General features: G+C 42.0%; 1 protein-coding gene across 3 annotated transcripts in view; it reads left to right on the top strand.

Annotated features, from left to right (window-relative positions):
* The window catches only part of RBM33 (RNA binding motif protein 33), a 112,898-nt gene that overhangs the window by 47,331 nt on the left and 38,641 nt on the right, over window positions 1-26,926 (top strand). For 2 of the 3 annotated variants that reach the window (XM_073238146.1, XM_073238145.1), the window contains exons 9-13: window positions 3,268-3,326; window positions 20,614-20,746; window positions 21,114-21,457; window positions 22,749-23,030; window positions 24,555-24,845. In XM_073238146.1, coding sequence (XP_073094247.1) covers window positions 3,268-3,326; window positions 20,614-20,746; window positions 21,114-21,457; window positions 22,749-23,030; window positions 24,555-24,845 — 1,109 coding nt within the window. The remainder of the gene's footprint in view (window positions 1-3,267; window positions 3,327-20,613; window positions 20,747-21,113; window positions 21,458-22,748; window positions 23,031-24,554; window positions 24,846-26,926) is intronic. The other variant, XM_073238147.1, reaches the window with a different exon arrangement.

Raw genomic sequence — 26,926 nt, 5'->3', positions numbered from 1 at the left:
TCACCCTCTCCAGGGCTGAGGGCTCTGAGCCCCCAAGGTAGTGTGGCTGCCGCACTTAACCATGTCATCCCTGCCACAGACATGCTCCCTGTGTCTCCTTCAGGAGCTGGGGCATAAGTGAGCCAACGCACGTGTGTGAAGGGGAACCATGGCTCATTAAAGTAGCCCTCTCCACAGTGGCTTCTCAAGACATGCAGCTGCAGCAAATCTGATTTTGTGTGAATAATTCACTGATGTCAGCATCTGTTCTTGTGTATTGTCTTATAAAATTGAATGGAAAACTGGCAGTTGGTAAGGTGCAGAGTTTCTTTAGCCTAATAAGAATAAATAGTATTAGGACTACCCAAGGGAAAGCTCTAAGAAACCCCCAGATGTCCTTTAGGCATCAAAACAGTGTGCCCTGCCAGAAGTTAGCAGCCTAACGGGTAGAATGCAAGCCATGCACCTCAAAGCTCATGCATGATCCAGTAGATACAGGATGAGCTTTCTGACAATAGTTTTCAAACTCTTTGAATGAGCTAAAGGGTTCCCATCATGAAGTGGGTACTGTGGTGCCCCTGTGAGCTTTCTCTTTCATGTACCTTTGAACTTGCGATCCGCTGACGGCCAGGAGAGAGCAGCAGCCTGTCCTTGCTGGCTGTGCGCATAGAGCACTTGGAAGCATCTGTTTATTCAGTAGTAAATGAATGAGCTTAAATAGAAAGGCACAGCTCTTGAGATAGGCTGGATACCTGCATGCCACCTGTGCAGGTGAGATAGATGGCCCTGGGGATTCTCGGAGCCTTGGGCTGTTGTAGGGCACATTAACAATTGTTCCTGAAAAGTTGCCATGCACATCTTTTCTGATGGCACGCATCTTCTTTTTGAGGGTGGAGAGTATTCTGTCATATTATATAGTTAGCTAGTTTTGATGGAAATTTAATTTGTTTTCCAGATTTTCAGTATTGCAAAGGTAATGAAAGGTTAATCAGTTTAATCCATTAAATACATGGGACAGCAGAAAGATATAAATATTAAATATCAAATATTTAGAGTTCAGGGTTCAACTAGAATTGTCTGTTAACAGTACATGTTTTAAATTCTCTTCTGCTCACAGTGAAGGGGAAGGAGAGAGGTAGAAATGTCTTCCTGCTCATACACCTGGGTACTGCGAGGCTTGGCCAGGGACGTTGCAGATCGGTGCCGTGGCTGCCGTCTGAGCGGGTCTTCCTGGCAGGACTGCGCTGGATTTCAGATCTGTTGTTATCACACCTATTCTTAGATGCTCTCTTCTGTCAACTTTTACTCTTCCTCTCTCTTTCATTGCTTTTTACAGTTTACTTAAAAAAGATTTTCCAGTTGATCAGAAGGCTTCTATGTCAGAAATCTATTAATTATAATTAGATTTCTTCCTAGAGATCCCACCTAGATTCCTTGCTCTTATTTCCACCAGTTAAAGAGACTTAAAATTTTTTATCCTTTCATTGCTTTGGAATTACTTTATAGGAATAGATGTTTAAATCCCAAGTTTAAAAATAAATGGCACATATTAGATATGGAAATTTTAAATATCCTTAATTATAAAACATCTTTAGTCTGTACATGTCTCTGGGTTTGAGGTGAGTCTCTTGTAAGCAGCATATAGATGGGTCTTGCTTTTCTATCCATTCTATTACTCTGTGTCTTTTGATTGGTGCATTCAGTCCATTTACATTTAGGGTGACTATTGAAAGATATGTACTTATTGCCATTGCAGGCTTTAGATTCGTTTTTAGAAAACATCTTTATACTGTTTAATATGTAGGTTTTTTCCTTTATCACTTCGACTATAATCTTTTGAGTCAGAGATACCCTAGTGTTTTCTTCTCCGCTTCACACTTTAGTGTTTTGCTTTAGATATGTAATCAGTATACCCCAGTAGCTAATCATATAGAATTGGGGCTACATCTGGTTTTATATAAAGCCTTGCAAACTTTTTTTAAAGTTTAAACTACTCTTATTTTAAAACTTTGACTTGGTGTATTAGATTCCCAAGAGAGGGATGGACTTACACCGGTTTTATGCCTTATCAAAGTTAAATTTCTTTCAGTCACACTTTTTGTTTGGTTAAGCAGCAACATAGGCCATACAGACTATCAGTCTGAACCGAGTCTGTGGAAGTACGGTGTTGATTAATCACGAGGCTTAGTGTGTGGGATTCCTTGAGTGATCACAGTAAATGAAAAGTGGTTTATCTTAAACGCTCTGTTTTTAAAGTGATTTTGATTGACTTTTAAGCTGTATCGTATCATTTCTCATTTACCAGAAATTTCTTAAATTTCAGAATATGCTGTTATATTGTTTTTCTCATTGTGTCCTCATATGGTCGTTCATCTATGTGTGTTTGTGTCCTCATTTCCTCTTCTTCTAAGGACACCAGTCAGACTGGGTCAGGGCCCAATCCATGTGACCTGATTGTACGTTAATCACCTCTTTAAAGGCCTTATCTCCAAATACAGTCCTGTTCTGAGCTTATGAACTTGGGAGAGGGACCATAGTTCGTCTCGTAAAAGCATACAGCCTGAGAGCTTACTAGGTGCATCTGGCAGCACATTTTACCAAAATGTAAAGCCTGTCACTAGACAGAAGCCACCACTCAGGTGGTGATTTTTCCCTGCAGTCAAGATCTGTATAAAGCATTTGTTTAAATAGCTTCTGATAGTACCTGATTTAGCCCCAGGGTGTGAAACTGACATCTGGCTGCTTCTCTACTATAAAATGTCAGTTTTACAATTCTTTTATATTTTGTTCTTCTGGTAGATTGAGGGGAGTTCTGCTTGTTTAAAAACAAAAGCAAAACTACGAATCCTGGATGGCAGCTATGTTCTGCGGGCACGCTCCACTCCCTGCCCTCCTGCCCTCCTGCCCTCTTCCTTGCCGCCCTCCCACAGTCCCACAGGATGTAGACTTACGCTTGTGTTTGATTGAGTCCGACAGTATGACCGGGATTGATAGTCTGGGTAACCTGGATGTGGATGTGGAAAACAAAGTCGGTTTTTTTAGGGGAATAGTATCTTTTGCAAAATATTTTGATTCTACATAGGAGCTCACTATTTGAATTGGAATTTTAACTTCTGCCCATGCTGTTGTATAATGCAGACTACCTCCCTGCTCTCTCCTTTCCCCTCGTGGAATTGTAAAAACAGGAGGTACTTAACTAAGTGTAAAGCTCGCCCATTGCTTGCATTGTGTGCATGGCATGTGTGTGGGGTGAACGGGCTGTTTGTGATGACAGTGTCTTCCTTGCAGTGCCCTTGCTGCCGGCCCCTAGCCAGCCGAGACCTGCCGTGGGACCCCAGAGATTCCCGGTGAGTAGCAGCTGCCCCCTTGCCCTGTTGGGGCTGAGTGTACATTTACTAAGTTGAAACACAGTAAATACAAGCTTAAAGATTGTAAATGTTGACAATAATTTTTGCAGTGGAAAATGTTTGTTAAAAGATTACGGTCAATGGATTTTTGAGAACAATTAACTGTAAAATTGTTGAATCAGGATCATCAGTAGAATGCTTTTCTTCTTAAATAATATGAATTTTGATTCTATTATTGCCTTCTGTTGAGAGAAAAAAGGGACTTGCTTTAATATGTGTGTGTTTGTGTGTTTATATGTGGGTGTATATGTGCATTTACATACACCTGGGTATGTGTATGAAATTCTAGGCATGTTAAGGAAATTCACTACTTTTTTTTTTAAGCCTCAAAAGTTGTAATGAGCCTTTGGTATTTATATTTTAAAATGAAGGTTTTCTCTTTGAAACGTCTTGAGAAGAAAGCACACATCCTCCTCTTTGTCCCCACTGCCCTGCTTCACACACACATACTTTCCATGACTCTATCCATTCTTCTCACGTGTTTTATAACTAGAACAAAAATGTCCATTAAATGGTTGTATTTGTTTCAATAAATACATTTTGTTCAGTTTGAGTTTTTAGTTTCGTAGTTCATGGTTCTTTAAATCAGGACATGTTCTTTTTAAAAGCAATGTTGAGAAGAAAATGGACCAGTACATATCATTTTGATAACATTTATGTGTAAAACATTTGTAGTTTTGTTTAGTCTAAACTCAGTGACCTGTCTCTAGCTTTGATACTTCAGTAGATACCTTACTTACATATGGCATTCAGCAAAAGGATTTTTAGGAAAGATCTAGATGTATAGTCAGATGATTATTGAAAACTAAAATTAGTAGTGAATTTAAGGTTCAGAGTAGTTTTTTAGAAATTTCCTTGATTTGTGGTTATTTATAAATTACGATATAGTTTCTAAAACTTACTGGTTTCATTCCCTTATATTGGCTGATTTTTTCTTTGAATAATTAATCAAAATCTAAAAACCAGTTACTTGTTAATTAAGTGGTATTTATTGAGTACAAGTCTTCATTTGAAGCACTTGAGCACTTGTCTAAATAGCTAAGATGTATTCATTGCATTACCCAAGGATAAGTGTATATGGTTTTAGCCCGTAGGTAGGTAGAGTTCTTCTGCTGAAGTAGTAGTTAAACTGCTAGTATGGAAGCGCCAACATTTTAACTGTGAACAACTATGTTAAAGTCATGATTGGATTTGTCTTTCACATTTTATTTTGCATTTTAGGGTAAAATTTGATGTGAAAAGGCAACTTTAAGAAAAATAAAACAATATTAAGTAATTGATATTTTTATAAAAATGTGTTTACTGATATAAAATTAGAATAATCTTTTGCAATTTTCATCTACTTGTATTTTTCAATTATGCACATTAAAATTGTATCAGATACTAGTGGAAGCAAACCTCATAATACTTGAGATTATTACAAGATGATAATAAATTTCTTTGTGAGAAATAGAGCTTATTTCTAAATCACACAGTACTGAGGATGGCAGATGTTGTGGAACGGCTTTAGGAAAGTTTTCTGCCAAGTGTAATATTTTGTTCCTGTTTCTGAGATGGGAAGCGTGCTCGGGTGATAGAAAATAGTTGGGCTAGACATTGGTTGTATGATATGATTGGAGAAATGTTTTTTTCTCAGTTATTTATTGCTGTTTCACATGTACTGTGTCTTTGTTTAAGCCCCAAATGCTAGATCTTAAGCTGGAGTTACAGTGAACTTGAGATCTTGAAGATGCAGTTCCCTACTTCTTTCTGTAGTCAGTCTCTCTTAGAGAAAATAATCAGACGTGGAATCTATTTTAAAAAATACATTAGACGTATTATGCTTTTTAAAAACCCATCAAAATACTGTGGGGAAGGGAGACTAACTCTAGGCCATCCTATTTTACTTACACCAAATTTTTTAGTAAAATCATTTTTTTCTTTTTCTACTGCTAGATCAAACTTGATTGCTATCGGTGTAAATGTAGCCTTGGTAACATGTAGTGCGTTTTGCCCGCATGCTTGGTGCTGTCCGGAGGGCTGGTGCTGGTCCTCGTCCTTGTGCCATACCGTGGGCCAAGCATAGTTAAATGAAGCCCAGCTCTTGTCCTTCAGCCAGTTCTCATCTCAGCAAAATTATAAAAATAGTGAAGACAGTATTTTGGTGGCTTAACAGAACCCCCTGGAGATACCTTACTGATGGCAGTGTACGCTGGGAACTCCGTCCTGATACTTTCCAGAGAGGAAGGGGTCTTCAGTCAGTATTTGTTAACCTGAATTTGGCTTTGTCAGATGACCACCTACACAAGTAAGTGGATAAGACACTGAAGTTAGGCAGCCCCAATGCCGTCAGGTCCATCACAGGTCTGTTTGAATTGTGTGCTTCCTTGGTGCTCAGAAAAATTTGAATCAGAGACCTGTTGAGCAAAGCACGGTTCATTGTAGTCTTCTCTTCCTTCAGCCTAAGCCCCTTTAATGAATTCCCATTGCTCCCAGGGTAGGTGCTGTTCTTGTTGACAGCTTTATACTGCTTGCTGGAATCATGTGAGTACCTGACGAATATCCTGCAGATAAACTCTGTATAGTCTCCGCTGTCCGGTGCCCGGTGGAGCTGACATAACCCTGGGCCTTGTGCACAGAAGGTGCCGATGAGCAGTGGTTTAGTATGTGTACCAGGGTACTGACTTACCTTGCTGCTTGCTCCTTACCACTACACGATGAGTGATGTAGAGAAGAGGTATGTATCTTGTTTCCAAGGACACATCTGTGAATTTGCACAGAATTATGTCATGTGCATTTAACTAAGAATTCAGTCCTACCTAGCTGACTAAAGAGTCAAAACCCAAGTGCCATTAAGTTTACAGAACTTAAAGGAATTAGGATATAGTTAGTATTAATCCTGAGGTCTTCCCTCCCTTCTCCAAAAAAGTGGCGCACTTGACTTTGCTAAAAGTTCTTTGATAGTTTTATGAAAACCTGAGAAGTTCTTAATTTAGAGCTAGTATGCCTAAAAATGTTAAGTGATGATGCCTCTGGCTTTTTAAATTAAGTCACAGATGACTCTAGACAACGTAACATTACAAACTATTTCAAATAGAATTGTTCAAAATTATTTTAAAAATTAAAGTCTTGGGCCAAAATATCGTATTATAGGCTATGTTTGATGTGGCAAAACTAATATTTTTATTTCCTGTTAATGGATTTTATGTAGAGAATTGAATGAACAGTTTTATGAATTGAATGAACAAAAATTTGAATGTCAAAGTAGCAGACACGGCGAGTAAAGGACCCTTATTTCGGATCATAAGCGGCTGCTGTTTGGTTGTGCTGTCTTCGTGCCTGTGTGGATTTCCTCCCGCGTTCCCTCACAGTTCGGTGAAGTGCTTTGTGATTTAGGTTTCTGTCCAAAAATGAGATGCATGTGTGTACTTTTAGTTATCAATACAGCCATTAGTGCTACACTCTAAAGTGTTTCTTCTCATGCAGACTTTTATTCCCAAGGCCATTGCATTTTTTCAGATCAGAGTTATGAATCGTTTTTGGAAATGCAAACATTTCAGTTTATAGCATATCAGAGAATAAATCTTTTTCATACTCCTTTTCATATTAGAATATTAATCTGCCAAATGTGAAATACCTCAGTTATTTAAATCAAAGCTTTTCCAGGAGCTGACTGGCACAGGAGGTAAGCCTTGCCCTCGAGGCAGAGGTACTCTGTGAGTGGCTGTCCCTCCCTCCAGGTCAGTGTCTTCCATTCTGTCCAGTCTTGCCGTGTAGCCAGTTGTTACCCCCCAGGCCTCTTGGGAAGCATCGTCATTCACGTCCGTACCTTGAATATAATGGTTTTCGTTTTCATGTTATTTTTTGTTGGCGTGGGAAGGCTAGTTTACCTTTCTGCAGGTAAGCTTCTATCTTTGTGTTTATCTGAATACTGTTTTCAGCTCCAAGTATTCTTGGTTTTACATGTTAATTAGTCTAATAGGTTTTTCTTTCCATGAAGCATCTCCCTGATGTTTTTTTGTTGTTAATACAAGGTTTGAAGCCCCTGCTAGCCACAAGTATATTTTCCAGTTATGTATTTGTCCTCAAAGAGATGTTTATTGTGTTTAAAGTTTGACGACTTAAAAAAGACATTGAAGTGTTGGTTAATCATATTTTAAAGTGTTGCTTTGAGATTTTACTGACCTAATTTGTTTTTGGTGTTAACTGTGTGTTGTTTTTAAGCCTATCAGATAAATCCCAAGCAACTCAGGTTGTGAAGCACCTGAGGCGCTTTAAAACCCATTCAGTCCTTGATTTTGCATTGGTGTGTCAGGTAAATTCTGATACTGCAGGGTAGCCAATTAAGTACTAGGAAGTATGGCTGCTGAATAATTTCTTACTGATCTCTGTTAAAATGAATACTAAAAATTAAGTTAAAAAAAAGACTGTTACACTTTTAAGTTTAAATTAGTTTTTTTGGCAATTGTGTTATTTATAGGTAGATGTAATAAATGAGATTTCTGTGTTTACTGTGTAGTCATAGTACCTTCCCGGCAAGTCTGTTATGTCCCAGTGTAGCAGGATGCCTGGTGTCACGTGATGGTCGATACCTCCTGGACCTGCGTTCTATGCTGTTTCATGCCAGTCATGTTTGAGGAGGCTGCTGCGCCAAATCACGTTTCTTTCTCATTGTAGCCCTTGCAGATGTGAATCCAGACTTTATTCCATCTAGGAAAAAGTCTTTCTTCTGAACTTTTAACTGTTTCTACAGTTTGCCCGCAATGCCATGTAACTATTATCACTTAAGACAGGGAAGGAATGATGGGCATTTTCTCATGACAGACCTTGGAGTAGTAGCAGGCAGCTGTGGGAGGAGACCCTTCCAGCTGTTAGACATCGTCAGTCTTGCAAGAACAGAATGCAGTTTAAAGTGCAGGTGACATGATACCCAACATCCTCCATTTGCTGGTGGGTTTCTGGTTAATCATGATTACCATACATTATCATACCATCAAATTAAATCATATCAGCGAAGTCCTATCTGCAGTAGTAACGGGAGCAGCTAAACACTGTGGTAACAGCTATTGAATATGGTGGTTATAAAATCCAGGGCCTGCTGCCTTCACTTGCTGGTCTGTTGGTAGACACTGTGTGTGTTGGGTAGAGATAGGGTGGGTGGGAGCACACGTGGATGGCTCCAAGGCCAGGGAATACTCATTGAAACCATATAAATAGGTTTTTTTGTACAGTGAGTGAGCCATTCAGCCACCTTGTAAAAGCTACATTATGAAAGTGTGTGATAGATTATTGTAATTTTTTGTTGAGTAAAGCCATTGGAATGAACTGAAAACATCTCATAAAACCTCCCCAAATATGAAGTCTCATATAGAGGGCTTGAGCTTTGAGTATAGCTTGCGCATCTGTAATTTAATAATTCAGCTAATGAAATGTTGATAATAACAAGTTTCAAAGTCTGTCTGTGCCAAGAAAATCTCTCTGGCCTCTTTTTACTGATGTGTCCCTACAGAGTATACTGATTTAAAAAAATACATTTTCTCAGGGCTCTTTGAGGATCCACGTTCTGTTCAGATTTATTTTTAAGATAAACTTAGAAAGAGGCCCTATTTCTTTATAAAGAAAGCACTTCTTCCAAAATATTATAATTTTTTTTATTTCTTAAATTTAGTCCCATTGTATAAGTCTTGACCTTTGACAAATGCATACAGTTGTATTATCACCGTAATTAAGATAGAGAATGGTTCTGTCCCCACAAACGATGTCCTCATGCTGCTGCTTCACAGTCAGCCCCTCGTAGTGCACCAAAGCCCTGTAACCACTGATCTGTTTTCTGTTTCTAAAATTGCTGCACATAAATGGACTCATGTGGCATGTTTCCTTGCGAGACTGGCTTTCTCCCCTTAGGACAGTGCATCTGAGAGTCAGTCATCCCTTGCACCCATTAGTGGTCAATGGTTTGTCCTTTTTTATTGCCAAGTAGTATTCTGTTGTACAGATGTACCACTGTTAGTTGCCATTTATCATATGGACATTTGGATTATGCCCTTTGGCTGTTAGGAATAAAGTTGCTGTAAACACTGTAAGGTTTTGTGAGAAAATAGTTGTTAGTAAACAGCTTAGAAGTGAGTGGGGATTGTGGGTCATGCTTCAAACTGTCCTTCCAGTTGGTAGAACCGGTCCTGCTGCTTTGCTGTTTATTTAGTCAGTCCTTTTTTGAATAAGGAAATAGGTCTTCCTGGAGCATGTACTGTTGAAGATCAATGGGAAATGAAAAATGCTATTGAGTGATTAACAGTATTTCTAGTTTTTGCTCAGAACTTGTGTACAGCAGCCTTATAAAGGCATCATTTTCTCCACTTTACAGATGGAGAAATATTCTCAGAAAGATTCAGTTGTGTGAGCTCACATGAGTAGGTACAGGGTGTAGGATCAGAGCCGAGGCATCTGAGTCTCTGATCATGCCGTGCCTTCTCCCTTTCTCTCAGATCATTAGAATGCACCTCGGTAAACTCATAAAAATAATCGAATCTGGTAAGTTGAATCATAACTATATAAGATTGTGACTGTCATGAAGTGCTGAAGTGAAAGAGTTCGCTGTGGCAGGCCGGTCATCGGGTGGGGTTTGGGAGGAGAAGGGATGGGGTGAGGCACAGGAATAAAGGGTTTTTCATTTTATAAAATGATGTAAATAAGTATTTTTAGTAGGTTCATCAAAAGCAGCATTTTGTACTAAAGATGTTACGACTTGTCGTACATGCCGTAGCTTCACGGCTTAAGCCAGTAACATCACCACCACCATCCCCCACCTGGGGTTTGGCATCGGGTATTGGGTTCTTCAGAATGTTGAGTGTGTCTGTAAATAACAAAGTGCTGTCTAGGGAAATGAATGTAGGTATTTAAACAAGGCACAATCTAAAAGAAGAAAAAATCTGTGGCAAATACTGAAATAAGAGGATTAACGTTGTGATAAAGGGCCGTGATTTTGATTATGTCAGTGGTCACCTAGTGAGCTTTATTCTTTGCATTTAACCCATTTAATCAGAATTAACTGAGAGACATTCTTAAGTGTCCATTGGTATCTTATATAGTTCTTTGCATTTTAAGTGAGATTAATAAATGAAAATACATCGTAGAGGAAGGTTCTAATTTATTGAAAGATTCATGAAGTTTCAATGACATTGTTAAGGTTATTTAATTAGTCTTATTAAAATACACCAACTGACCCTTTCAGGGAAACTGATAAGTCACACAAGACCATTAGAGCCTTTCTATTCATTGCATTATACGATTAACTTTGTACTAAGGAATTTATGCAAAGTTTTCATCTTTTCTTTGGTAATTGAAGTTATCAGTTCTTCCTGAATAGGATTAATATAGATAACATCATGTAATTAACAGGAGATGCAAAAAAGTGAAGGTACAATTTGTGTAAGAATTATGTGAGAGAGAATGATAATTTCTTATTACCTTGGGCTTTTAAAGGGATATAAAGAAAAGCAAAATAGAGCAGTTATTTGAAAGGATTATGGTAGCCTTTTCTTTCAAAAGGGGAAATTACATTAGTACCAGAAGTTCTGTTAAGTGGGGTATTCACAACTAACAATTTTGAAATAATTGTTCATTTGGAAGAGGAAATTGATACTTTGTTATCCTTTATGCCCATGAAAATGCTACAAGTTACTAAATGAGTGGTCACATCAAGAGGACCTCTTAGAGGAACGTCAGGCCGGCCACCACGCTTTGTTGGGCAGTCCTGGAAGACACGTGGTCTCAGCACACGTGTGAGACAGGAGGAGGGGTGCTTTGTGAACCAGGAGTCTTGAGAGTGTGGGTTCCTGTCTTGAGTTATTTATCGGTAGTATGACTTGGGATAATTCACTTCTAACTTTGTAAACTTGAGTTTCTTCATCCCTTAAAGGAAAAGTAATTTTCCTGCTTGTTTCTTGGAGCTATATTTATGAAAGATATGATACTGAACTTGGCTTGTGGCAGTAAGGCTGTAAGTGAGGCTGGATGTAACAGAAAACTGAGTTAACAGTGACTTAAAAAACCAAGGTCTTACTTTTTTAATAAAATGAGAATGTTCTGGATTGGTATAGTGGTTCTGTTAGGTTATGAGGGACCATTATTTTTTTCTGCCCAAATTCTAGGCTGAAAGAGGAGTAGGCGGGAACAAAAGGTGCATGCCAACTGTGGTAGCCCCTAGTCAGCCTTACTCGGGGCCTCTTCCCACAGTGCCAGCCAGCTACATCTTGTTGGCCAGAATCTGGTCAAAGGGTCGCTGTTGTAACAAGTCGGAATTTGTAGTTTCTTAGCTGGGCACAGGGCTGCCCTCCTATTACTTAGGAAGAAGTGAAAACTTATACTTTGTAACCAGTTGGCAATCTTTTCTTTGTGCCTGAAACTCAGGACTAGAACTTAAGATGTGTAAATAGTGGAAAACAAAGTGACATCTCTGTTCAAAACGAAACACAAAAAACAGAAAAAATGTCACTCTGAGCTTAGTGATACCTATTACTTGTTAAATTTTTCTTTTTCAAAAAAGCAGTACTGATAGTCGATTAGCAGCTTTTAGGATCTGTCTTGAAGCTTAGAAGTTTAAAGTTTAAGTGTTCAAACTCTTCAGGTTCTGTTACCCACCGAGAGAACTAGAGGTGAGAACAAGCCTGTGTGTCTTCCCCAGGTGACTTCTCCCTTGTGCCCAGCGTGCGCTGACATCTCAGAGAAGCGACCGTTGTGGCTCCGGTTTATTTCATGTATCATTCTTTTGGATTGACTTTCTTTTTAAATAATACCTGGCATTTTATTTTCTCCTTTCTTCTAACTCTGCTACCACATGGTCCTTATGTAAGTGTCATCTTAGAAAATTGGCCATCTTGGAAGTGGGCTTGCCCTGGTTGGATGTGATGCATTTGCCAGTAAAGCTGCTGCTCTCCCAGTGTTGGCCTCCCTCATCTATATGGAGCAGCCTGTGTGTCAGCTTCTTCGGGGCCTGTGGGTGACCTGCCGTAATCTTAACCTGGCACCTGCTGCCCTCCACGTGGCTGTGGTGACAGTTTCAAGGGTACACCTACAAAATCCCTCTTGTTATTTTGAATCAACTTCTAAAGCCAGAAATTTCCTTGTTTACTCAACTTGAGTCAGCTGTTTCTTTCTAAACTGTCGATAGCCTCTCTTGTCCTCCCTCTTTTATCAATTTCTTAAAGGTTGATCAGATAGGAACTGCTAATTTCTTTTACCCATTCAGGCCACCTAAGGACTTGCCATGGCTATCTGACTTTTGACTTGATTTAGTACTTACTGGTTTTCTTGACTCTAAAGCACACACATACATTCTCACACAATTATATCATGTGATTCCAGTTACAAATACGTGGTTATAAAACACTGAGACAGACAAGGGAGTGTGAAAGTAGGTCCCTGCCATTTGCTGTCATAACAAGCAATGGATAGCATAGTGGGTAAAGTATATCTGCTCCAGACATGGGTGAGCAGGGGGCACATCCAGGCCCTGCTGCCTCATAACCTCGTACTGTGTGCAAGATACACAATGCTCAAAAGATTTCTCTGAGCAGCGCGCCTACCTCGTAAGCTGTGGTAAGGACCGCCTGAGATGGCAGAGAAGCTCTGCAGGCTGCAGCAGTAGCTGCGGTGTGGATGGGGCCTGAGGCAGCAGAGCAGAGCCTGAGATGGGGATTCGGGTGCACGGGATTAGGCAAGGGCAGTGGGGGGCCAGCGGGGACGAGGGAGGGACTGGTTAAGGTGTGGTTTCAGGTCAGTGTCTCCAGTCCTGGCCTGATCCTTGTGGCCAGACCCTGGGGTGTAAGCCGTGCACCAGAGTTGTCCACCCTGGGGCAGAGGACCCCGTGGGCTGTGTCAGGCTGCCTTGGCAGAGCGCCAGTCTGTCAGGACAGCAGCTGGGCCGTGCAAGGTGCCCAGCGCAGGAGCACCAGCTAAGTGGGCCGACTGACCTGAACCCTCAGCGGCTCAGCACCATGAAGTCTGTTTCTCACTAGATTGCACTCTGGGCCCTGTCCTCTGCATCTGTACTCTCATTGGCTTGGGGGGAAGGAGTGAGGGGCGTTCATGAGAGGTGGTTTTTAACTGACCAGGTCTGGAACTGGCCCATATCGTTTCTGCTTAACATTGCATTTGCCAGACTCGGTTGTGTGGCTGGTCACATTGCCCTGCTGGACTGGTTGGGAAGTGTCCTAGCCGTTGATTAGGTAGAAGACGTAAGTGCAGGTGTCATGAGCATCCTTGGCCTCTGTCCCAGTTGGGGAGGAAGGTAGCTAATTCTACGTAAAACCAAATAGCATCATAAATACGGATTTATATTTTGTTAGCATACAGCATTGACAAGACCCTTATTTTCACTTCTTCCCTTCCTCTTTCATCCTAAGACAAAAGCTATTTTCTAGAATGTGGGCAAATTTGGATATAGGTATCTATACGTGTATCTATTCAAATCTACCCAAGTTCTAGAAATTACTTTTATTTTTATATGTTTTTTAGTTTATAAAATAAAATATTTTTTATATTTTCTAAACGCTTGTGTTTTTATATATTTATTTCATTTATTGGATGTCTGTGTCTCCATCATGCTATCTGGGTAGCCTGATAAAAGTTGCCCTTACATGTATTCGCTTCTGCCATATTTTACTTTTCCTTGAACATTTTTTGGCTTAAAGGAGTACAGTTCTAACTTAACTAATCTGTATTTACTTTTAGGATTGGTCCTGTAAAATCACCTTTTATTATATGTGTGGGTAAACAGTTTATTACTCTGCACCACCTTTTGAGTACAGTGAACTGTATTTCATTTTACTCAGGTCCTCCTGTGTGGTTTTTATGAGTCATGCATCTCAAAGGCGTATGATTTTTCAGTTCAGTCTGTAGCCAAGAAGGGGGACGTGGGCCTGGGCGGGGCTCCTTTCCAGCAGTGTTGGAGTATACCCTGCACACTGGTCATGTAATTCTCTTTCTTCAGCCATACCTATATTCTCTAAAAATAGGGGGATTCATGCAGGGTGAAGAAGTGTCTGTGTTCATCTCCCTTCCCCTCATTGTATTCTGTCATTAGTACAAGTATGAATGATTGCTCTCCTACAGTGAGGTCAGAATTGGGTTCTGTGGGTCTTGGTCCTGACACACTGGGTATCCAAGTGTGCTCAGCCTGGAGCCTTGGGGTTCATTGTATTCCAACCTTCGGTATCTTCTGATGCACTTAGCCATGCACTGATTATCTGTACTTTGCAGGCAGCCGGTTGTCTAACATGCTGTGGTATTCAAGAGCAGAACGAGGGCTGGGATGGCCTTGCTGTTGGAAATAGGGGCTTCATTCACCCATTCTGTAGTATAAGCATCTGGGTGCCAGGCTCTGTGTTGAGCGTGGAAATGCATCGCTGACTTTGGTAGACATGGTCTCAACTTCATGGAGCTGCCAAGCAAAGGGTAGAGAGGAGGCGGGGTGGGTTTGAGAGGGGCGGGAACCTCACCGGAACCTGGGGAGACCATATCTGTGAGGACTTCCTGGTTTGAACTCAGGAGTGAGAATGCGGGAAGGGGACCTACGCTGCTTTGCCTGTCACCTTATGAGGAAACACGAAACTGCCAGTAGCCATATATATATATATTGCGTTTACAGCATGGAATGCCATCTACAAACATGTCCTGTAAAACTAGTAGTAATAATGACAAGCACTGTGAGCTTTTGTTGTTCGCTGGGTCTGTCCTAAGTACTCTGTCATCTGCTCCCATGGGATAGAGACTGTCATCACCCCTCTACAGATGGGAAAACTGAGGTCCAGAGAGGTTCGTCACTGCCCATGGCAGTGCTGGTGTCTGCGGCTGGGGCCACTTTCTCAGCCAGCATGGTAGGTTGTGTCTTTAAGGTAAGTGAGCATCTGGGTGTCACAATCAAATCCTGGTTAAGTGTTATTGATGAATACAGACTTCGGAGGCTTTGATGTATGTGGCTAACATTTGAATGCCTGTGTATATATGTGGTCAGACAGCACGTGGGCAATTAGTAAAAGGGAAGAGGTTTGCGGAAGAGATGAAATAACAATGGTAAAATTCCAAAGGCGACAAGATTTATGATCCCAACATATTTTCAATTTAATACAAAATTTAATACAAAAAATGTCTTTAGAAGTTATGAATATTTAAGATAATCTCCCAGGACATCTGAATGTGATTAGAGACCCAAAAAGTAATGTGCCTAGTTCTCAGGCAGCTTGAGATTTTTATTGAAAACTAACCACATCGGGCTCTCTGAGCTCATTCTCATAATTCAGTAACTACTTCGTTTTAGAAAAAGGTGAAGCGGGTTAAGGAGAGAATCCTTTCCTGATGTCAACCCGTGGCAAAATGAGCACTACGACCTAGCAGATCATCTTCTGACCCTGGAGGGGGAGGTGGGGTGCTTTCCCCCGCTGTTGTCCTTATCTTTAATGAGGAAGCACACTGTCTTTTGGAGGACTCAGAATAACTCCCTCATGGAGGGAGGGAGGAAGGAAGTTATGAAGAGCCCTGTGGCAGCAGAGACATGACGAGGCCTGCTGGGCACTTCACCAGCAGGTGGGACCTGGGACACTGACACACAGTCATCGGATTCATCATTGATGGCAAATTCTATAAGAACCTGATTATCTGTCAGTTGTCTGTAAGTGCAGCATGATCCAAGCCAGTAGGAAAGGCTGCAGTAAGTATCAGTGCATGTTAAAACGTGAGGAAGGCCATGTTTATTAGCCAAGACAGAAAAGTCAGGAACCTCTTTCAGCTTCTTGTAGCTGTAAGCAAAATAAGGAAGGAAAGTTTAGAGAACCTGCCAGCCCCTGGCTTCCTTGAAGCTGAGGAAGGAACCCCAGCCACAGTATAATTCTGTTGTGATTCTTGGCAGATCTGGGACTGAGCTCCGCTGTCTTCAGGTGCTGCAAACTGTGTGTGCTGAAGCCATGCCCACTGGAGCCTAGCAGGCAGGAGAGAGCAGGGCTGTGCTGCTTGTGGGTGGATTCCGTGGCTCTCAGCAACACAGCCAGGCTGGGCTTTGCCCTTTGTTGGGGCTGGAGCTCCCAGGACGAATGCCGCTGCGCTCTGGCTGCTAATAGAGCACAGGACTTAGGTGCAGTAGCCCCACAGGACTCACAGAAAGCATGTGTCACTCTTCTGGTCCTTTCTGATTCTGTCTCCCTGTGTCTGCTGCTTTGTCAACTCTTTACACGGTGGTGACTGAAACAGCTAATAAATTGGGAGCTCTAAAGCATGCTGGCTGTAGTTCAGGTTGAAAGCTTGTCAGCAAATCAGTAGCATAAGACTTTCCACCTCTGTTAGGATTCAGTATATTGGTCCTTTAATGAAAAATCTGACCGAATACAGTGATAAAATGAGATCTTTTTTAAAAACAAATAGACTGCTGCTAAGAATTAGCAGCAAGCACATTATTCATGCTAGAAAATTCTCTGTAGATGGAGGTGAGTGAAAGCAGAGAACACATGGAAAGGGGGCAGAATATGCTGTCAGGAGAGGGGACGGGGAATCCCTATCGGTCTGGGGGACAAGCATCTACCTGCTGGGAGGGCTCCAGAGGGTGGGACCGCAGGGCCAAGGGACTGGAAGCTGCGCAGAGTGCCACGCAGCAGAAGCACGGAGCGGGAGTGGGTGGAAACTAGACAGGGACACTGGTGGCCAGGGAAGGGGAGACACATGTGCAGTGACTCCTGTTGAGCTGGGAAATGGGAGCAGCAGGCTGCTTGGCTCTGTTGGTGTGGCCTGTGTGAGAGAGGGTCTCCTGAAACGGCGAGGCAGCCAGACAGGCCACCAGCGAGACTGCAGAGTCAGGGCGGGAGGGCTGTACTGAGGGCTTAGAAGAGAAGCCTTTTTCTGTAGAGACTGCGTATTTTGGCTAAAGTAGAAGGACAGAGTGAACATTTTCCAAAGACATCAGTGGTGGGTGGATTTGTATGTAATGTGATGGTTTCCAGAGTCCACAATTCTGGGTTGACTGTAGACTGTCATTTTCATACCTAAGTCAAGAAAAAATATGCTTCTTAAATCCCCAAATTCAGTAATTTTGATAGGATTTTTACCATATGGGTTTGGAACTTTCCCTGCCTCATTTTCATCATACCATTACTAAAACAAACCCTGTGGGAGCTTTTAGTTGTTTTCTGTGAGTATTAAAAGCTTATTAAAAAGAAAACAATAGTATCACCTTGGGCAAATTATTTAATGACTAAGTTTAGATTTCCTTGGCTGTGAAATGGGAGACCACAGCCCCAGTGTCACTGCTGGCGTTCATGAGTTCCAGCAGCGAAGGGCTCCATGTGGGGCCTGCCACCCAGGAGGTGAGCGGCCGTGGCGAAAGCCGCTGTTGTCTTGCCCAGGAGCTAGTGGGTCCAGCCCCGGTGCCCGTCGGTCCCTGCTCTGGAATGGGTACTTGCACACAGCACTGCTGCTTGACTGGCTCACAGTGGCTTCATCTGTGCAGATGGCTATAGTTATTACCGCTGGATGGGGGGCAGTGTGTTGGCCATGGGGGCTCACACCCCTGGGCTGTGAATCCTGGGTTAGGAGAGAGAATTACCTCCCACTCCTGTTGCCAGTGACCAGACCTGACCCTTGGTCAGAATGGGCCTGGCCAGACTCTGGCCTGGGCTCTGTCTTGGGTCTCCTGTCTTCTGACCTGGCTTCGCCTGGGCTGTAAGACCAGCTGCTGAAGCAGGAAAATGAGAATACTGTCACTGGACCCAAGTAACCCACTAAGGGAGCGCCCCCAAGTCCCAGAGCCAGCATTTTGCCAGGCCATTCCACTTAATCCCCTGGTCCATCGCAATGCCAGCACAGCAGACAGACTTTCAGATTCCCTCGTTGGTTGTTTCAGCCTAGCCCAGGTTCTCAACTTGGTTTTTCAACTTGCTGCATGATTCAGAGAACATGACAGACCCGGTGTTCTCGGGTTGACGTGGACCCTGTGGGCCCTCCAGGCCAGTTCCCCTAGACCATCCCGATTGGCGGCAGGCCTCCTGCTGCGGGGCGGCTCATGCCCCAGAGAGCGCTTCTGGTGTGCTCAGGGTGCCGTGCTGTTCTGGGATCACCCCACCAGTGCCGGACCAGACAGTCCTGTCGTGACCTGGTGTAGACCAGCACATACCTTCCAGATGACCACAGCTCGGGTATTTGAAGATGGCTGCTGTGTGTTTCCACACTTCTAATGTTGAAAATGGTTTTTTGTCTTCAGGTAGGTGTTAATGTTTTACTGTTTGTAAGCTGAAACCTCATGAAAAATACATATATATTTCATTTTTGGAAAATTTTAAATTTCAGTGATGTCTTCAGCTTGTTTTAGGCTGTGGTGGTGTCCCTTCTCCGTGTCTCAGAACGTAGTTTTGATCTGTGGGATTTGTATTACTCAGTGTAAGTTACTTTAATGAATCTTATTTTTTCTGTATTTCTGTTTGAAACTCCAGGTGTCCACCTTTCCCCCTCCCCTCCCCCTCCCCTCCTCTTCCTTCACCTCCTCCCCCTCCCCTCTCCTCCCCTCCTCTCCCCTTTCCCCTCCTCTTCCCCCCCCTCCCCTCACAAGAAAGAGTATTAGTCAAATATATGAGCTTAAGGAAACAAGCTGCTTAATTGCAAATGGGTTTTACTTGGGGTGAGCATTTGGTAATTTGTATAGTCAAATTGCATAGATGTGGCCATGTGCCCAGTCAAACCTTGGGCAAACCAGGGGGCAAGCAATTTCTTTTTTATTTTCTGGGCTGGTGCAAGAAAAATGGTTTAAAAATTTTTTTTCAATTAATGACAGGACCTTGATTTGCTAATTTATTATCATCCAGACAGTTTTTAAGATGATTTTAAAGCATCTTTTGAAATGTTTGTATATGTGAGAAAAAAGTTGATATATATAAAACTAAAGACAGAATACTAATGGTACATTTTATCAATAAATACTTCATTAATGTTCTATTTACATTACCTGTTGAAATATACATGCAGATATACACCACATATTTCATTGACTTCAAACAAAAAGAGAATGTTTTTAAAACAGGAGGAAATGTAGCATTGGAAGAAAATAGGCAAGACTATTGAAAGTCCTGCAGATTTAATGAGTAACAATGTATCGCAGCCTATGCTATTAGAAATATGTTTCCTAGCTTATCATCACAGTAAAAATATTAAATAATGAAGAATATCCATATCAACACATCCTAGTATTGAAGTCTCATTATGATAAAAGGTATACATTTATTAGAAATAAAAAATTTCTAAATTCATACTCCGTCAGTATGAATATATGTAGTATGTAATCTCACAGAGCTTATCTCTCAGTTACAGGTGCTTTGGTTGTATCTTAATTGATGCCTTTCTCAAGAGTGAGAAGTGGCATTCCCTGATGTCAAAAACTGGGGAAAGCGAGAATTTCCCTGGTTTCACCTAAAGTAATAGATAAAAACTATAGGAATTTAGCCTTGGGACTTTCTGTTCCACATTTCAGTACGTGTCTAATAACCTGTGTTTTTATAAAGATGTAATAGTTGTGTTTAAACATAATCTCTCTAATGTCATACAGCCAACAGTCTTTCTTTAAATGCCTCACAAAAAGTGTAAGGCTTAAATAAATAGAGCGTTTTAAAAAAATCTCCATGAGTACTTGAAAGGCCTACTGAAAAACAGTGATTTTAGTTTGCCTGTGTACAAAGTTCCGCTGTAAACGTGAAGTCACTGAACAACACTAGCCCTTAGGGTTCCAGATGTTTTATCTGATGAAATCTGTGTCATACTTCTTTGGTATAATGTGGTTTCTTAAACACTTCATCTTTTCCTTTTCCTTTTTGTTGTGGTACACAGGTAGTTTCTTTTTTTGAAATAAAGCAGCTTCAAAGTGGTAGCTTAAGGTTATGTTTAAAAGGTAGCAAATAATAGCATGTTTGAGAAGAGAAGTATCAGGAACACAGAAAGTAGACATGTGGTCTTTCTGACTAATGGTCAAGGTCAGTAACTGCATGGACATCAGTAAGTGTAAATAATTTCTGTGGTGCTCTAGTAATAGTAAACCATGGAGGTAACATGGAGGATGCTGCCTTTGTATCAGACTTTTCCATAATGGCAGAAGGTCTTGTAACATGTAGTTGTATCTCTGGGCGTGGGGGCTGCAGATCAGTCACTTGGCCGCTTCCAGAGAACTTGGCCCCGTGTGTTTGCATTTCTGAGAATCACAGGCTGTTTTCCTGCTGCTCCCTAGGGCCCCCCAGAGTTCCCGCAGCACGCGCCTGGGCCTGTCCCCAGCAGCTTCAGCCAGCCCCCGCGACTTCCTCTTCAGGACCAGTGGAGGGCCCCGCCCCCGCCCCAGGAGCGAGACCCTTTCTTCTTGGGAGGTAAGGGATAGTGCAGAGTAACAGGACAGTGTCCCATGGGCTGACGTGCCCACTTACGTGTTAAACTGAATTCAGTAGGAGATTTGGTTACGTGTCGGAGTTTTGTGCCACGGCACTGTAGCTTGTCATTTCAAGTAACAAAATCGGACATGATTGGTATCTGAAATGTGAATAGCTCACGACAGAGGAGGGAATCATCTATAGCAGATGACTAAAGAAGTGATCTAGAAATAGGCAGACTAGCCTTCCTTTCCAACATTCACAGCCCTGCCACCACTTAATTTTCGCGTGTAGTAAGGCTGTGCATAGAGCTCCTCTGTGCGGGGTGGGTTCTGCGGGACCAGTGTAATGTTGCATTGCTGTTCAGTTTCAGGTGAAGCAAGGTTCCCGAGTCACCTCTTTTTGGAACAACGAAGCCCCCCTCCACCGCCGCCTCCCCCTACGCTTCTTAGCAGTAGTCACCCCGTGCCTGCTCCCAGCCCTTTACCGTTCTCTCAGCCCGGACCAGCGTTCAGTCAGCAAGGACAGCAGCCGGTGTTCCCGAGAGAGAGGCCTGTACGGCCAGCCCTCCAGCCGCCGGGCCCAGTGGGGATCCTTCACTTCAGCCAGCCAGGCTCAGCAGCCACGCGGCCTTTCATTCCTCCCCGTCAGCCCTTTCTGCCTGGCCCGGGACAGCCATTCCTGCCCACGCACGCGCAGCCCAGCCTGCAGGTATGTGTCCCAGCCAGCTGTGCAGATGGTGGTTGCACTTGCATCTTTGGGACTGGATGTTTCATAAAATGAAGTTTCTTTCCCAATTTTTGCAAGCCTCCTAAAATGTGGAGATACTTAAAAGATTTAAGTGTGTTGTTTATTATAGACAACTGTCTTGACTATGGTGTATCTCCTTAGTCATAGGAGAAATGGGAAAAGTTACTGTCATTTTTGGGGAAATGAAAAGTTCAGTAGTAAGATTTTTTTTTTAAGTTATGCTTTCAATACAATTGGGACGTGTTTTGATAAAACCTTTACACACCATTGCAAGATTCTTAAAAGGTTTACCAGTGGAAATCAAGTTCTTTGTCCAGTTATGTTCCTGCCGACATGGTGCAAGGATTCCTTGCCCAGAGGGAGGAAGTGTTGCTGCTCCCTCATTCGAGAGACTTGAGCGCCCTCTGCTGATGGGTTGTGCATCATGGGCGGCCTTGAGTATCTGTGATAACTTTCTCACCCAGTATGTTTCTTCCTGTATTTTTAGCTTCAATTCTAAAATTTTTATAATTTACATACTTCCATACTGTTAAAATATGTAATGATGGTATGCTTGAATCAGCTATTTAGAAACACTACGTATCTAAAGTAGAAGAAAATGATTATTTTGGATGTTAAAATAAGATAAATGTTTTTTCATTTTTCTTTATGGTCGAAAAATACATTTAGTACATCTTCCATTTGCAGAAATTGTCAGGTATAGATAAGTATTTCAAGGGGAAACAATCCGATGGTGTGGAAACGGTCCCCACTCACATTTGGTTGTGTGGTTTCCAGTCTTGCTCAGTGTGCGCACCCTCAGCACCCATGCCTTTTTCCCAGTGCACGTAGTTTAATGATCTTCTCACATCAGTGGATTATTTTTCACTCCATCCTTTAAAAGTGCTGTACAAGCTTACATTTATGGCTGTCACTTTCCTGCACGTTTTTGGTTTCAGTACTTGGGCATTACAAACAGTGGGGCAGGCAGCCTTCTTGAGGTTGTTTGATTTGCACCCTTAGTTATTTCCTTAGGACAGATTTCTGGAATTTCAGGATTAATAGGACTTAGGGCAAATATAAAATGTCAAAGAGTAGCTTTTGACTTCTTAGTGCATTTAAGATAATATTCCCTTAATCAACAAATCTAAAGTGAAATTTTAGTACCACCTCCATGTTCCTTTCTGGTGTTGGGGTTTGTAAGGCAATGGCTGGATTGGAATGTACCACACATAGGCATTCACGACCTGTGGCTTCTTTCTTTCTGTGGAAGGGTCCCCTGCACCCGCCCCTGCCACCTCCACACCAGCCACAGCCCCCGCCACAGCCGCCGCCGCCGCCGCCGCATCAGCCCCCGTTGCAGCCGCCACCACAGCACCAGCCGCCGCCGCAGCCGCCGCCGCCACACCAGCACCAGCACCACCACCACCTGTCGGTGCCCCCGCCGCCGCTGATGCCCATGTCCCAGCCCCCGTTCAGGCCTCACATGCAGACGGCCCAGCCCCAGCCTAACAGCAGTCGGATGCAGTGCCCCCAGCGCCAGGGGCTCAGGCATGTGAGTGTCCCGCTAGCCAGCTGCTCAAGGGATGCCCTTTAAGTCATAGAGCTTACGGCAGAACCTGTGGGTCGGAATAGTTTCCAATGCTGATTTAATTAATGAAATGTACATTTTTCTGAAGTGAATGCATGCTTAAAAACTGCTTAGTAAATTGATCTTTTTGACAACGGAAATTAATAATAGCCCTTTTGTACCTGAAAGACTTAGTATTACTTCAGCATTTTACTTTTGTATATCTAGATATTATAGTGATAGATGTGATAATTAATAGACACATGATTTTAGAAAATACTTTAGGATGGTAGTCATTCTATTTTAGCCACTGGCTTCATTTTTGATGCTCAGATTATATGTACCTTCTTGGACTCTGAGTAATTATGTAAATGAGTGCAGGAGGAACTTACTGAATATCCTCTGTTGCTGGACCCTATGCTAGTACCTGGAAACAGCACTGAACTAAAGAGACAGGGTTCCTGCTTTTGTGGAGCTTATATTTAATTGTGGGAGATTAATTGTTCATTTAATATTTGTGAGGTTATGCTCATCAGTACCATCAGCACATGTGTGGCTTGTCATTTATCAAACTGGGAAAAGTGTATTGCTTTAAAAGTAAAAGACAATCATTGTTACTGCCTTATCCTCCATTAAATAACTAGCTCTAGAAAGACGCTAATGGTTAGAGTTCTAGGTTATAATGTTGAGATAGTTGAGTTTTCCTTTCAATACTGTCCCTTTTGACCTTGAGCTTGAAGCATGTCACTTAGCAATTTTTCTCATACCTACCTCTTGCTTTCTTAAAGTAGCACTGACACTAAAATGATACAAGAAACAAGGAAGGATTTCTAGATTTGGGAAAAGGGTCATTGTAACCCAGGTTTCATTTTGTTACAGCAGTGGCAGACTTCATCCACTGCCTTGTTCCCTTGAACACCGAGAGGTCTCAGTCCTCTCCCCACCTCCTACCCCCGCTGTCTCACGCATCTGTGAGCTCCGCTAAGTATTTGAATCTGTAAAAATCCTGAGGGTGAATGTGATTTAAGAATGTTCTCTCAGATAAAACTTCCTGGCAACTTTCTCTTCCCAGGGAGTAGTTTTTCTTGGGACACTGACACAATGCTTGATTCTTTTACTTGTTCCACATTAAAATTTAGGGGGCCCAGTAAAAGTGGTGGTGCCATTAATCCTGCTGACTCCTTGTGTAGATGAGTCTTTGTTTCAATTCTGCTTAAAATGCCAGTCCCTCTACTAAGGCACCAACTGCAGCCACCTTCTGTAATTCCCATGAAGAGGAGCCTATCTTGACCAGCCCCAGTCCTTAATAGTAGGGTGTGCTATTACACAGAGCAGGAAACATTTATGCATGAAACAGGGTGTTTACCAATGGGAAAAGTCTCTTCCACCAAAAAAGAGAAGTCACTTTCTAATTAGAATAAATATTTTGTATTTTTATCTAATACATATCTTTTTATGTTCCTTCTCCCAAGTTCCCAGTTCTGATTAGAATTTTTCTTCTTGTGATAGAGCACAGCCTCTCAGAGTGTCACCAAACGGCCAATGCAGCAGATGCAGCCAGCTGCTCCAAGAAACAGTAATCTGCGTGAATTGCCAATAGCGCCGTCACATGTCATGGACATGAGTAACAGTCGTTGCTCCTCCACACCTGCGGCTCAAGTAAAACCCATGATGAGCAGCACGTCCCCACCCGCCAGGCCTGGGGTGGGGTCCAGGCACTTGCAGGGCAAGGCTGAAGTGAAAGTCAAGCCAGTTAGCCCTGTGATTCAGCCTGAAGAAGCAGCCAAGTCAGAACCAGAGGTGGGACTTTTTTTAATCAAAAAATAATATTTGGTCTCAAATAAGAAGCCTTATAATCAACTTACATCTCTTAGTTCACTCTCATTCAGTGAGTTATTCACAAAATCTTCCCACTTTTTTCACCTGGGTCGTTTTCACCCAGCAGCTATGTTACAGGAGACACGCTTTCACTGCCACTGGTTCACGGTCATAGGTTGTGTTTGTGTATTGTGCGGTTACAGTCGTGTGCTCTGGGGTCTGTGTGTACTGGGGTACAGCAAACTCTGTACAGGTCCCGGTCGGCAAGTATTTTAGGCTTTACAGTCCCAGCTGTCACTTGTAATTACTCAACTCTGCTGTTTCAGCACAAAAGCTGTTATGGACAGTTCTTGCACCGGTGGGTTTGGCTGTGCTCCAGTAAAACTTGTGATAAAATAAAATTTGGGGCTAGATTTGGCTTGTGGGTGGTAGTTGGTTCACTCCTGATGCTCTGTTAAGTGTTTCTGTGGCTTTTTCTCGGGTTGCACTGTGAACTGCTAGAAGATAGGACCACTTTTATTACTTTTGGCCTTTGAATAAGATTTGGAGAGGGTTTGTTCTGTTTTGAATTTTATAATATTGTTGCTGGTTTTTAATAGGTGTAAATGTTGTAAGAATAAACAATAAAAGTGAGTCAGTACTTTGCATGGTTTCCAGTTGAGAACTTTGCACTTTGATTTGGGTTTGGCCACTTGGTTTTTCTTTGCTTAGGGGAGACTCAGTATCAGTGCAGTATCAGTCGTGAACTTTTTCATTAGCTTGTGTTAAGTGTAAGTGACGTCTATGGCTGGGACAAGCCCCTTGAAGCCATAGGTTTCCTGTAAAAGAAGTGACTGTGCTTGTCTTCTGCTCTGTGCCATTAAGCGTCAGTTCCATGCTGTTCCCTTGAAATGCAGATAGAAAAGTTGGCAAATCCCTGTAAAACAGGTTCTAACAAAGTGTAGGAGTCTTAAGTGCAGCATAGGTTAGAAAGATGACCTTGTCATGACCCCTCAGGGCTGACAGTGTGATCCCCAGCAACTTCACTTCTCACTCGCCTTACTCAATTCCCCTATCTGTTGGGTCTATGTGCCTGAGAAGTGGTAAAAGATCAGTTTGTGGAAGTTATACTAATATTTTAAAAATTCACATAGAATGTAGTGAATTAGTATCATGTATTAACCTAATATAATGAAAGAATAATGACAGTTGTTTGAGTATGGGCAAGTCATGTTTTCTTAATTACATAGAAAACAGTTAACAATGGTTTCATCTTTTAATCAGTTAAATTTGGGGGGGGGATCCGATTTTTTAATAAATCATTATAGGCAGTTGTAATGTAATGTTAACCGGATTTGGAGATGTAAACAGAAAGCCAAGATATTGAGTTAACATTTTTATAAGATCTTACTAGAAGATTGACTTTTTTGGTTTTAAAATCCACATATTAAAAAAAGTACATTTACAAACTGGATTGGGGTAGTTTGTAAGAAAGCTTTGCTAAAAATTTTATCCCGCTTTTATATAGCCAGCTTCTAACTCATATATGTAAACTGATTTTGGTTCAGAAAAATTAAATCATATACACTTTACTTTTGTAATAACTGACTAAATAAAATGAGAAAAGGGACCTTATTGGCAGGCCTACCACTAGCCACATCTGGCTGTCGATTTCAGAGCAGTTGGACTGAAGCAGGCCCCTGAAGAAGCTGTCTGTAGAGCCGGAGGGGTGCGCTGCGTGTGAGATGCATGTGCAGGTGTGGCCTTGATGTTCGAGTCGGATGCCCTAGTTTATTTGCTTTAAATAAAATAGGACCAGAAGTAAAATATTCTTACTTTCTAAAAAGTCTTCTATTTGTTCTGCTTAGGTAAATGTGGTTTCTTGCACTCACCCAATTGATTATGATATAATGAAGGACAAATCTGTTAAGAAGTATTCCTTTCTTTCTATATTCTTGAACATATTTTGACTCCTTCTTGACTGTTGGGGGGAAAATCCTAGGAATATAAATTATTCTTGAGTTTGAAGCAGTGGATCCTCTAACTCTTTTACTGTCCCCCAGACATCTGCCCCTCGCTGGATG

This window comes from Manis javanica, chromosome 6 (assembly GCF_040802235.1).
Source record: "Manis javanica isolate MJ-LG chromosome 6, MJ_LKY, whole genome shotgun sequence".
In the NCBI taxonomy this organism is placed as follows: Eukaryota; Metazoa; Chordata; class Mammalia; order Pholidota; family Manidae; genus Manis; species Manis javanica.
The sequence above is the reverse complement of the archived record's forward strand: the minus strand, read 5'-3'. Positions and strand labels throughout refer to the sequence as shown.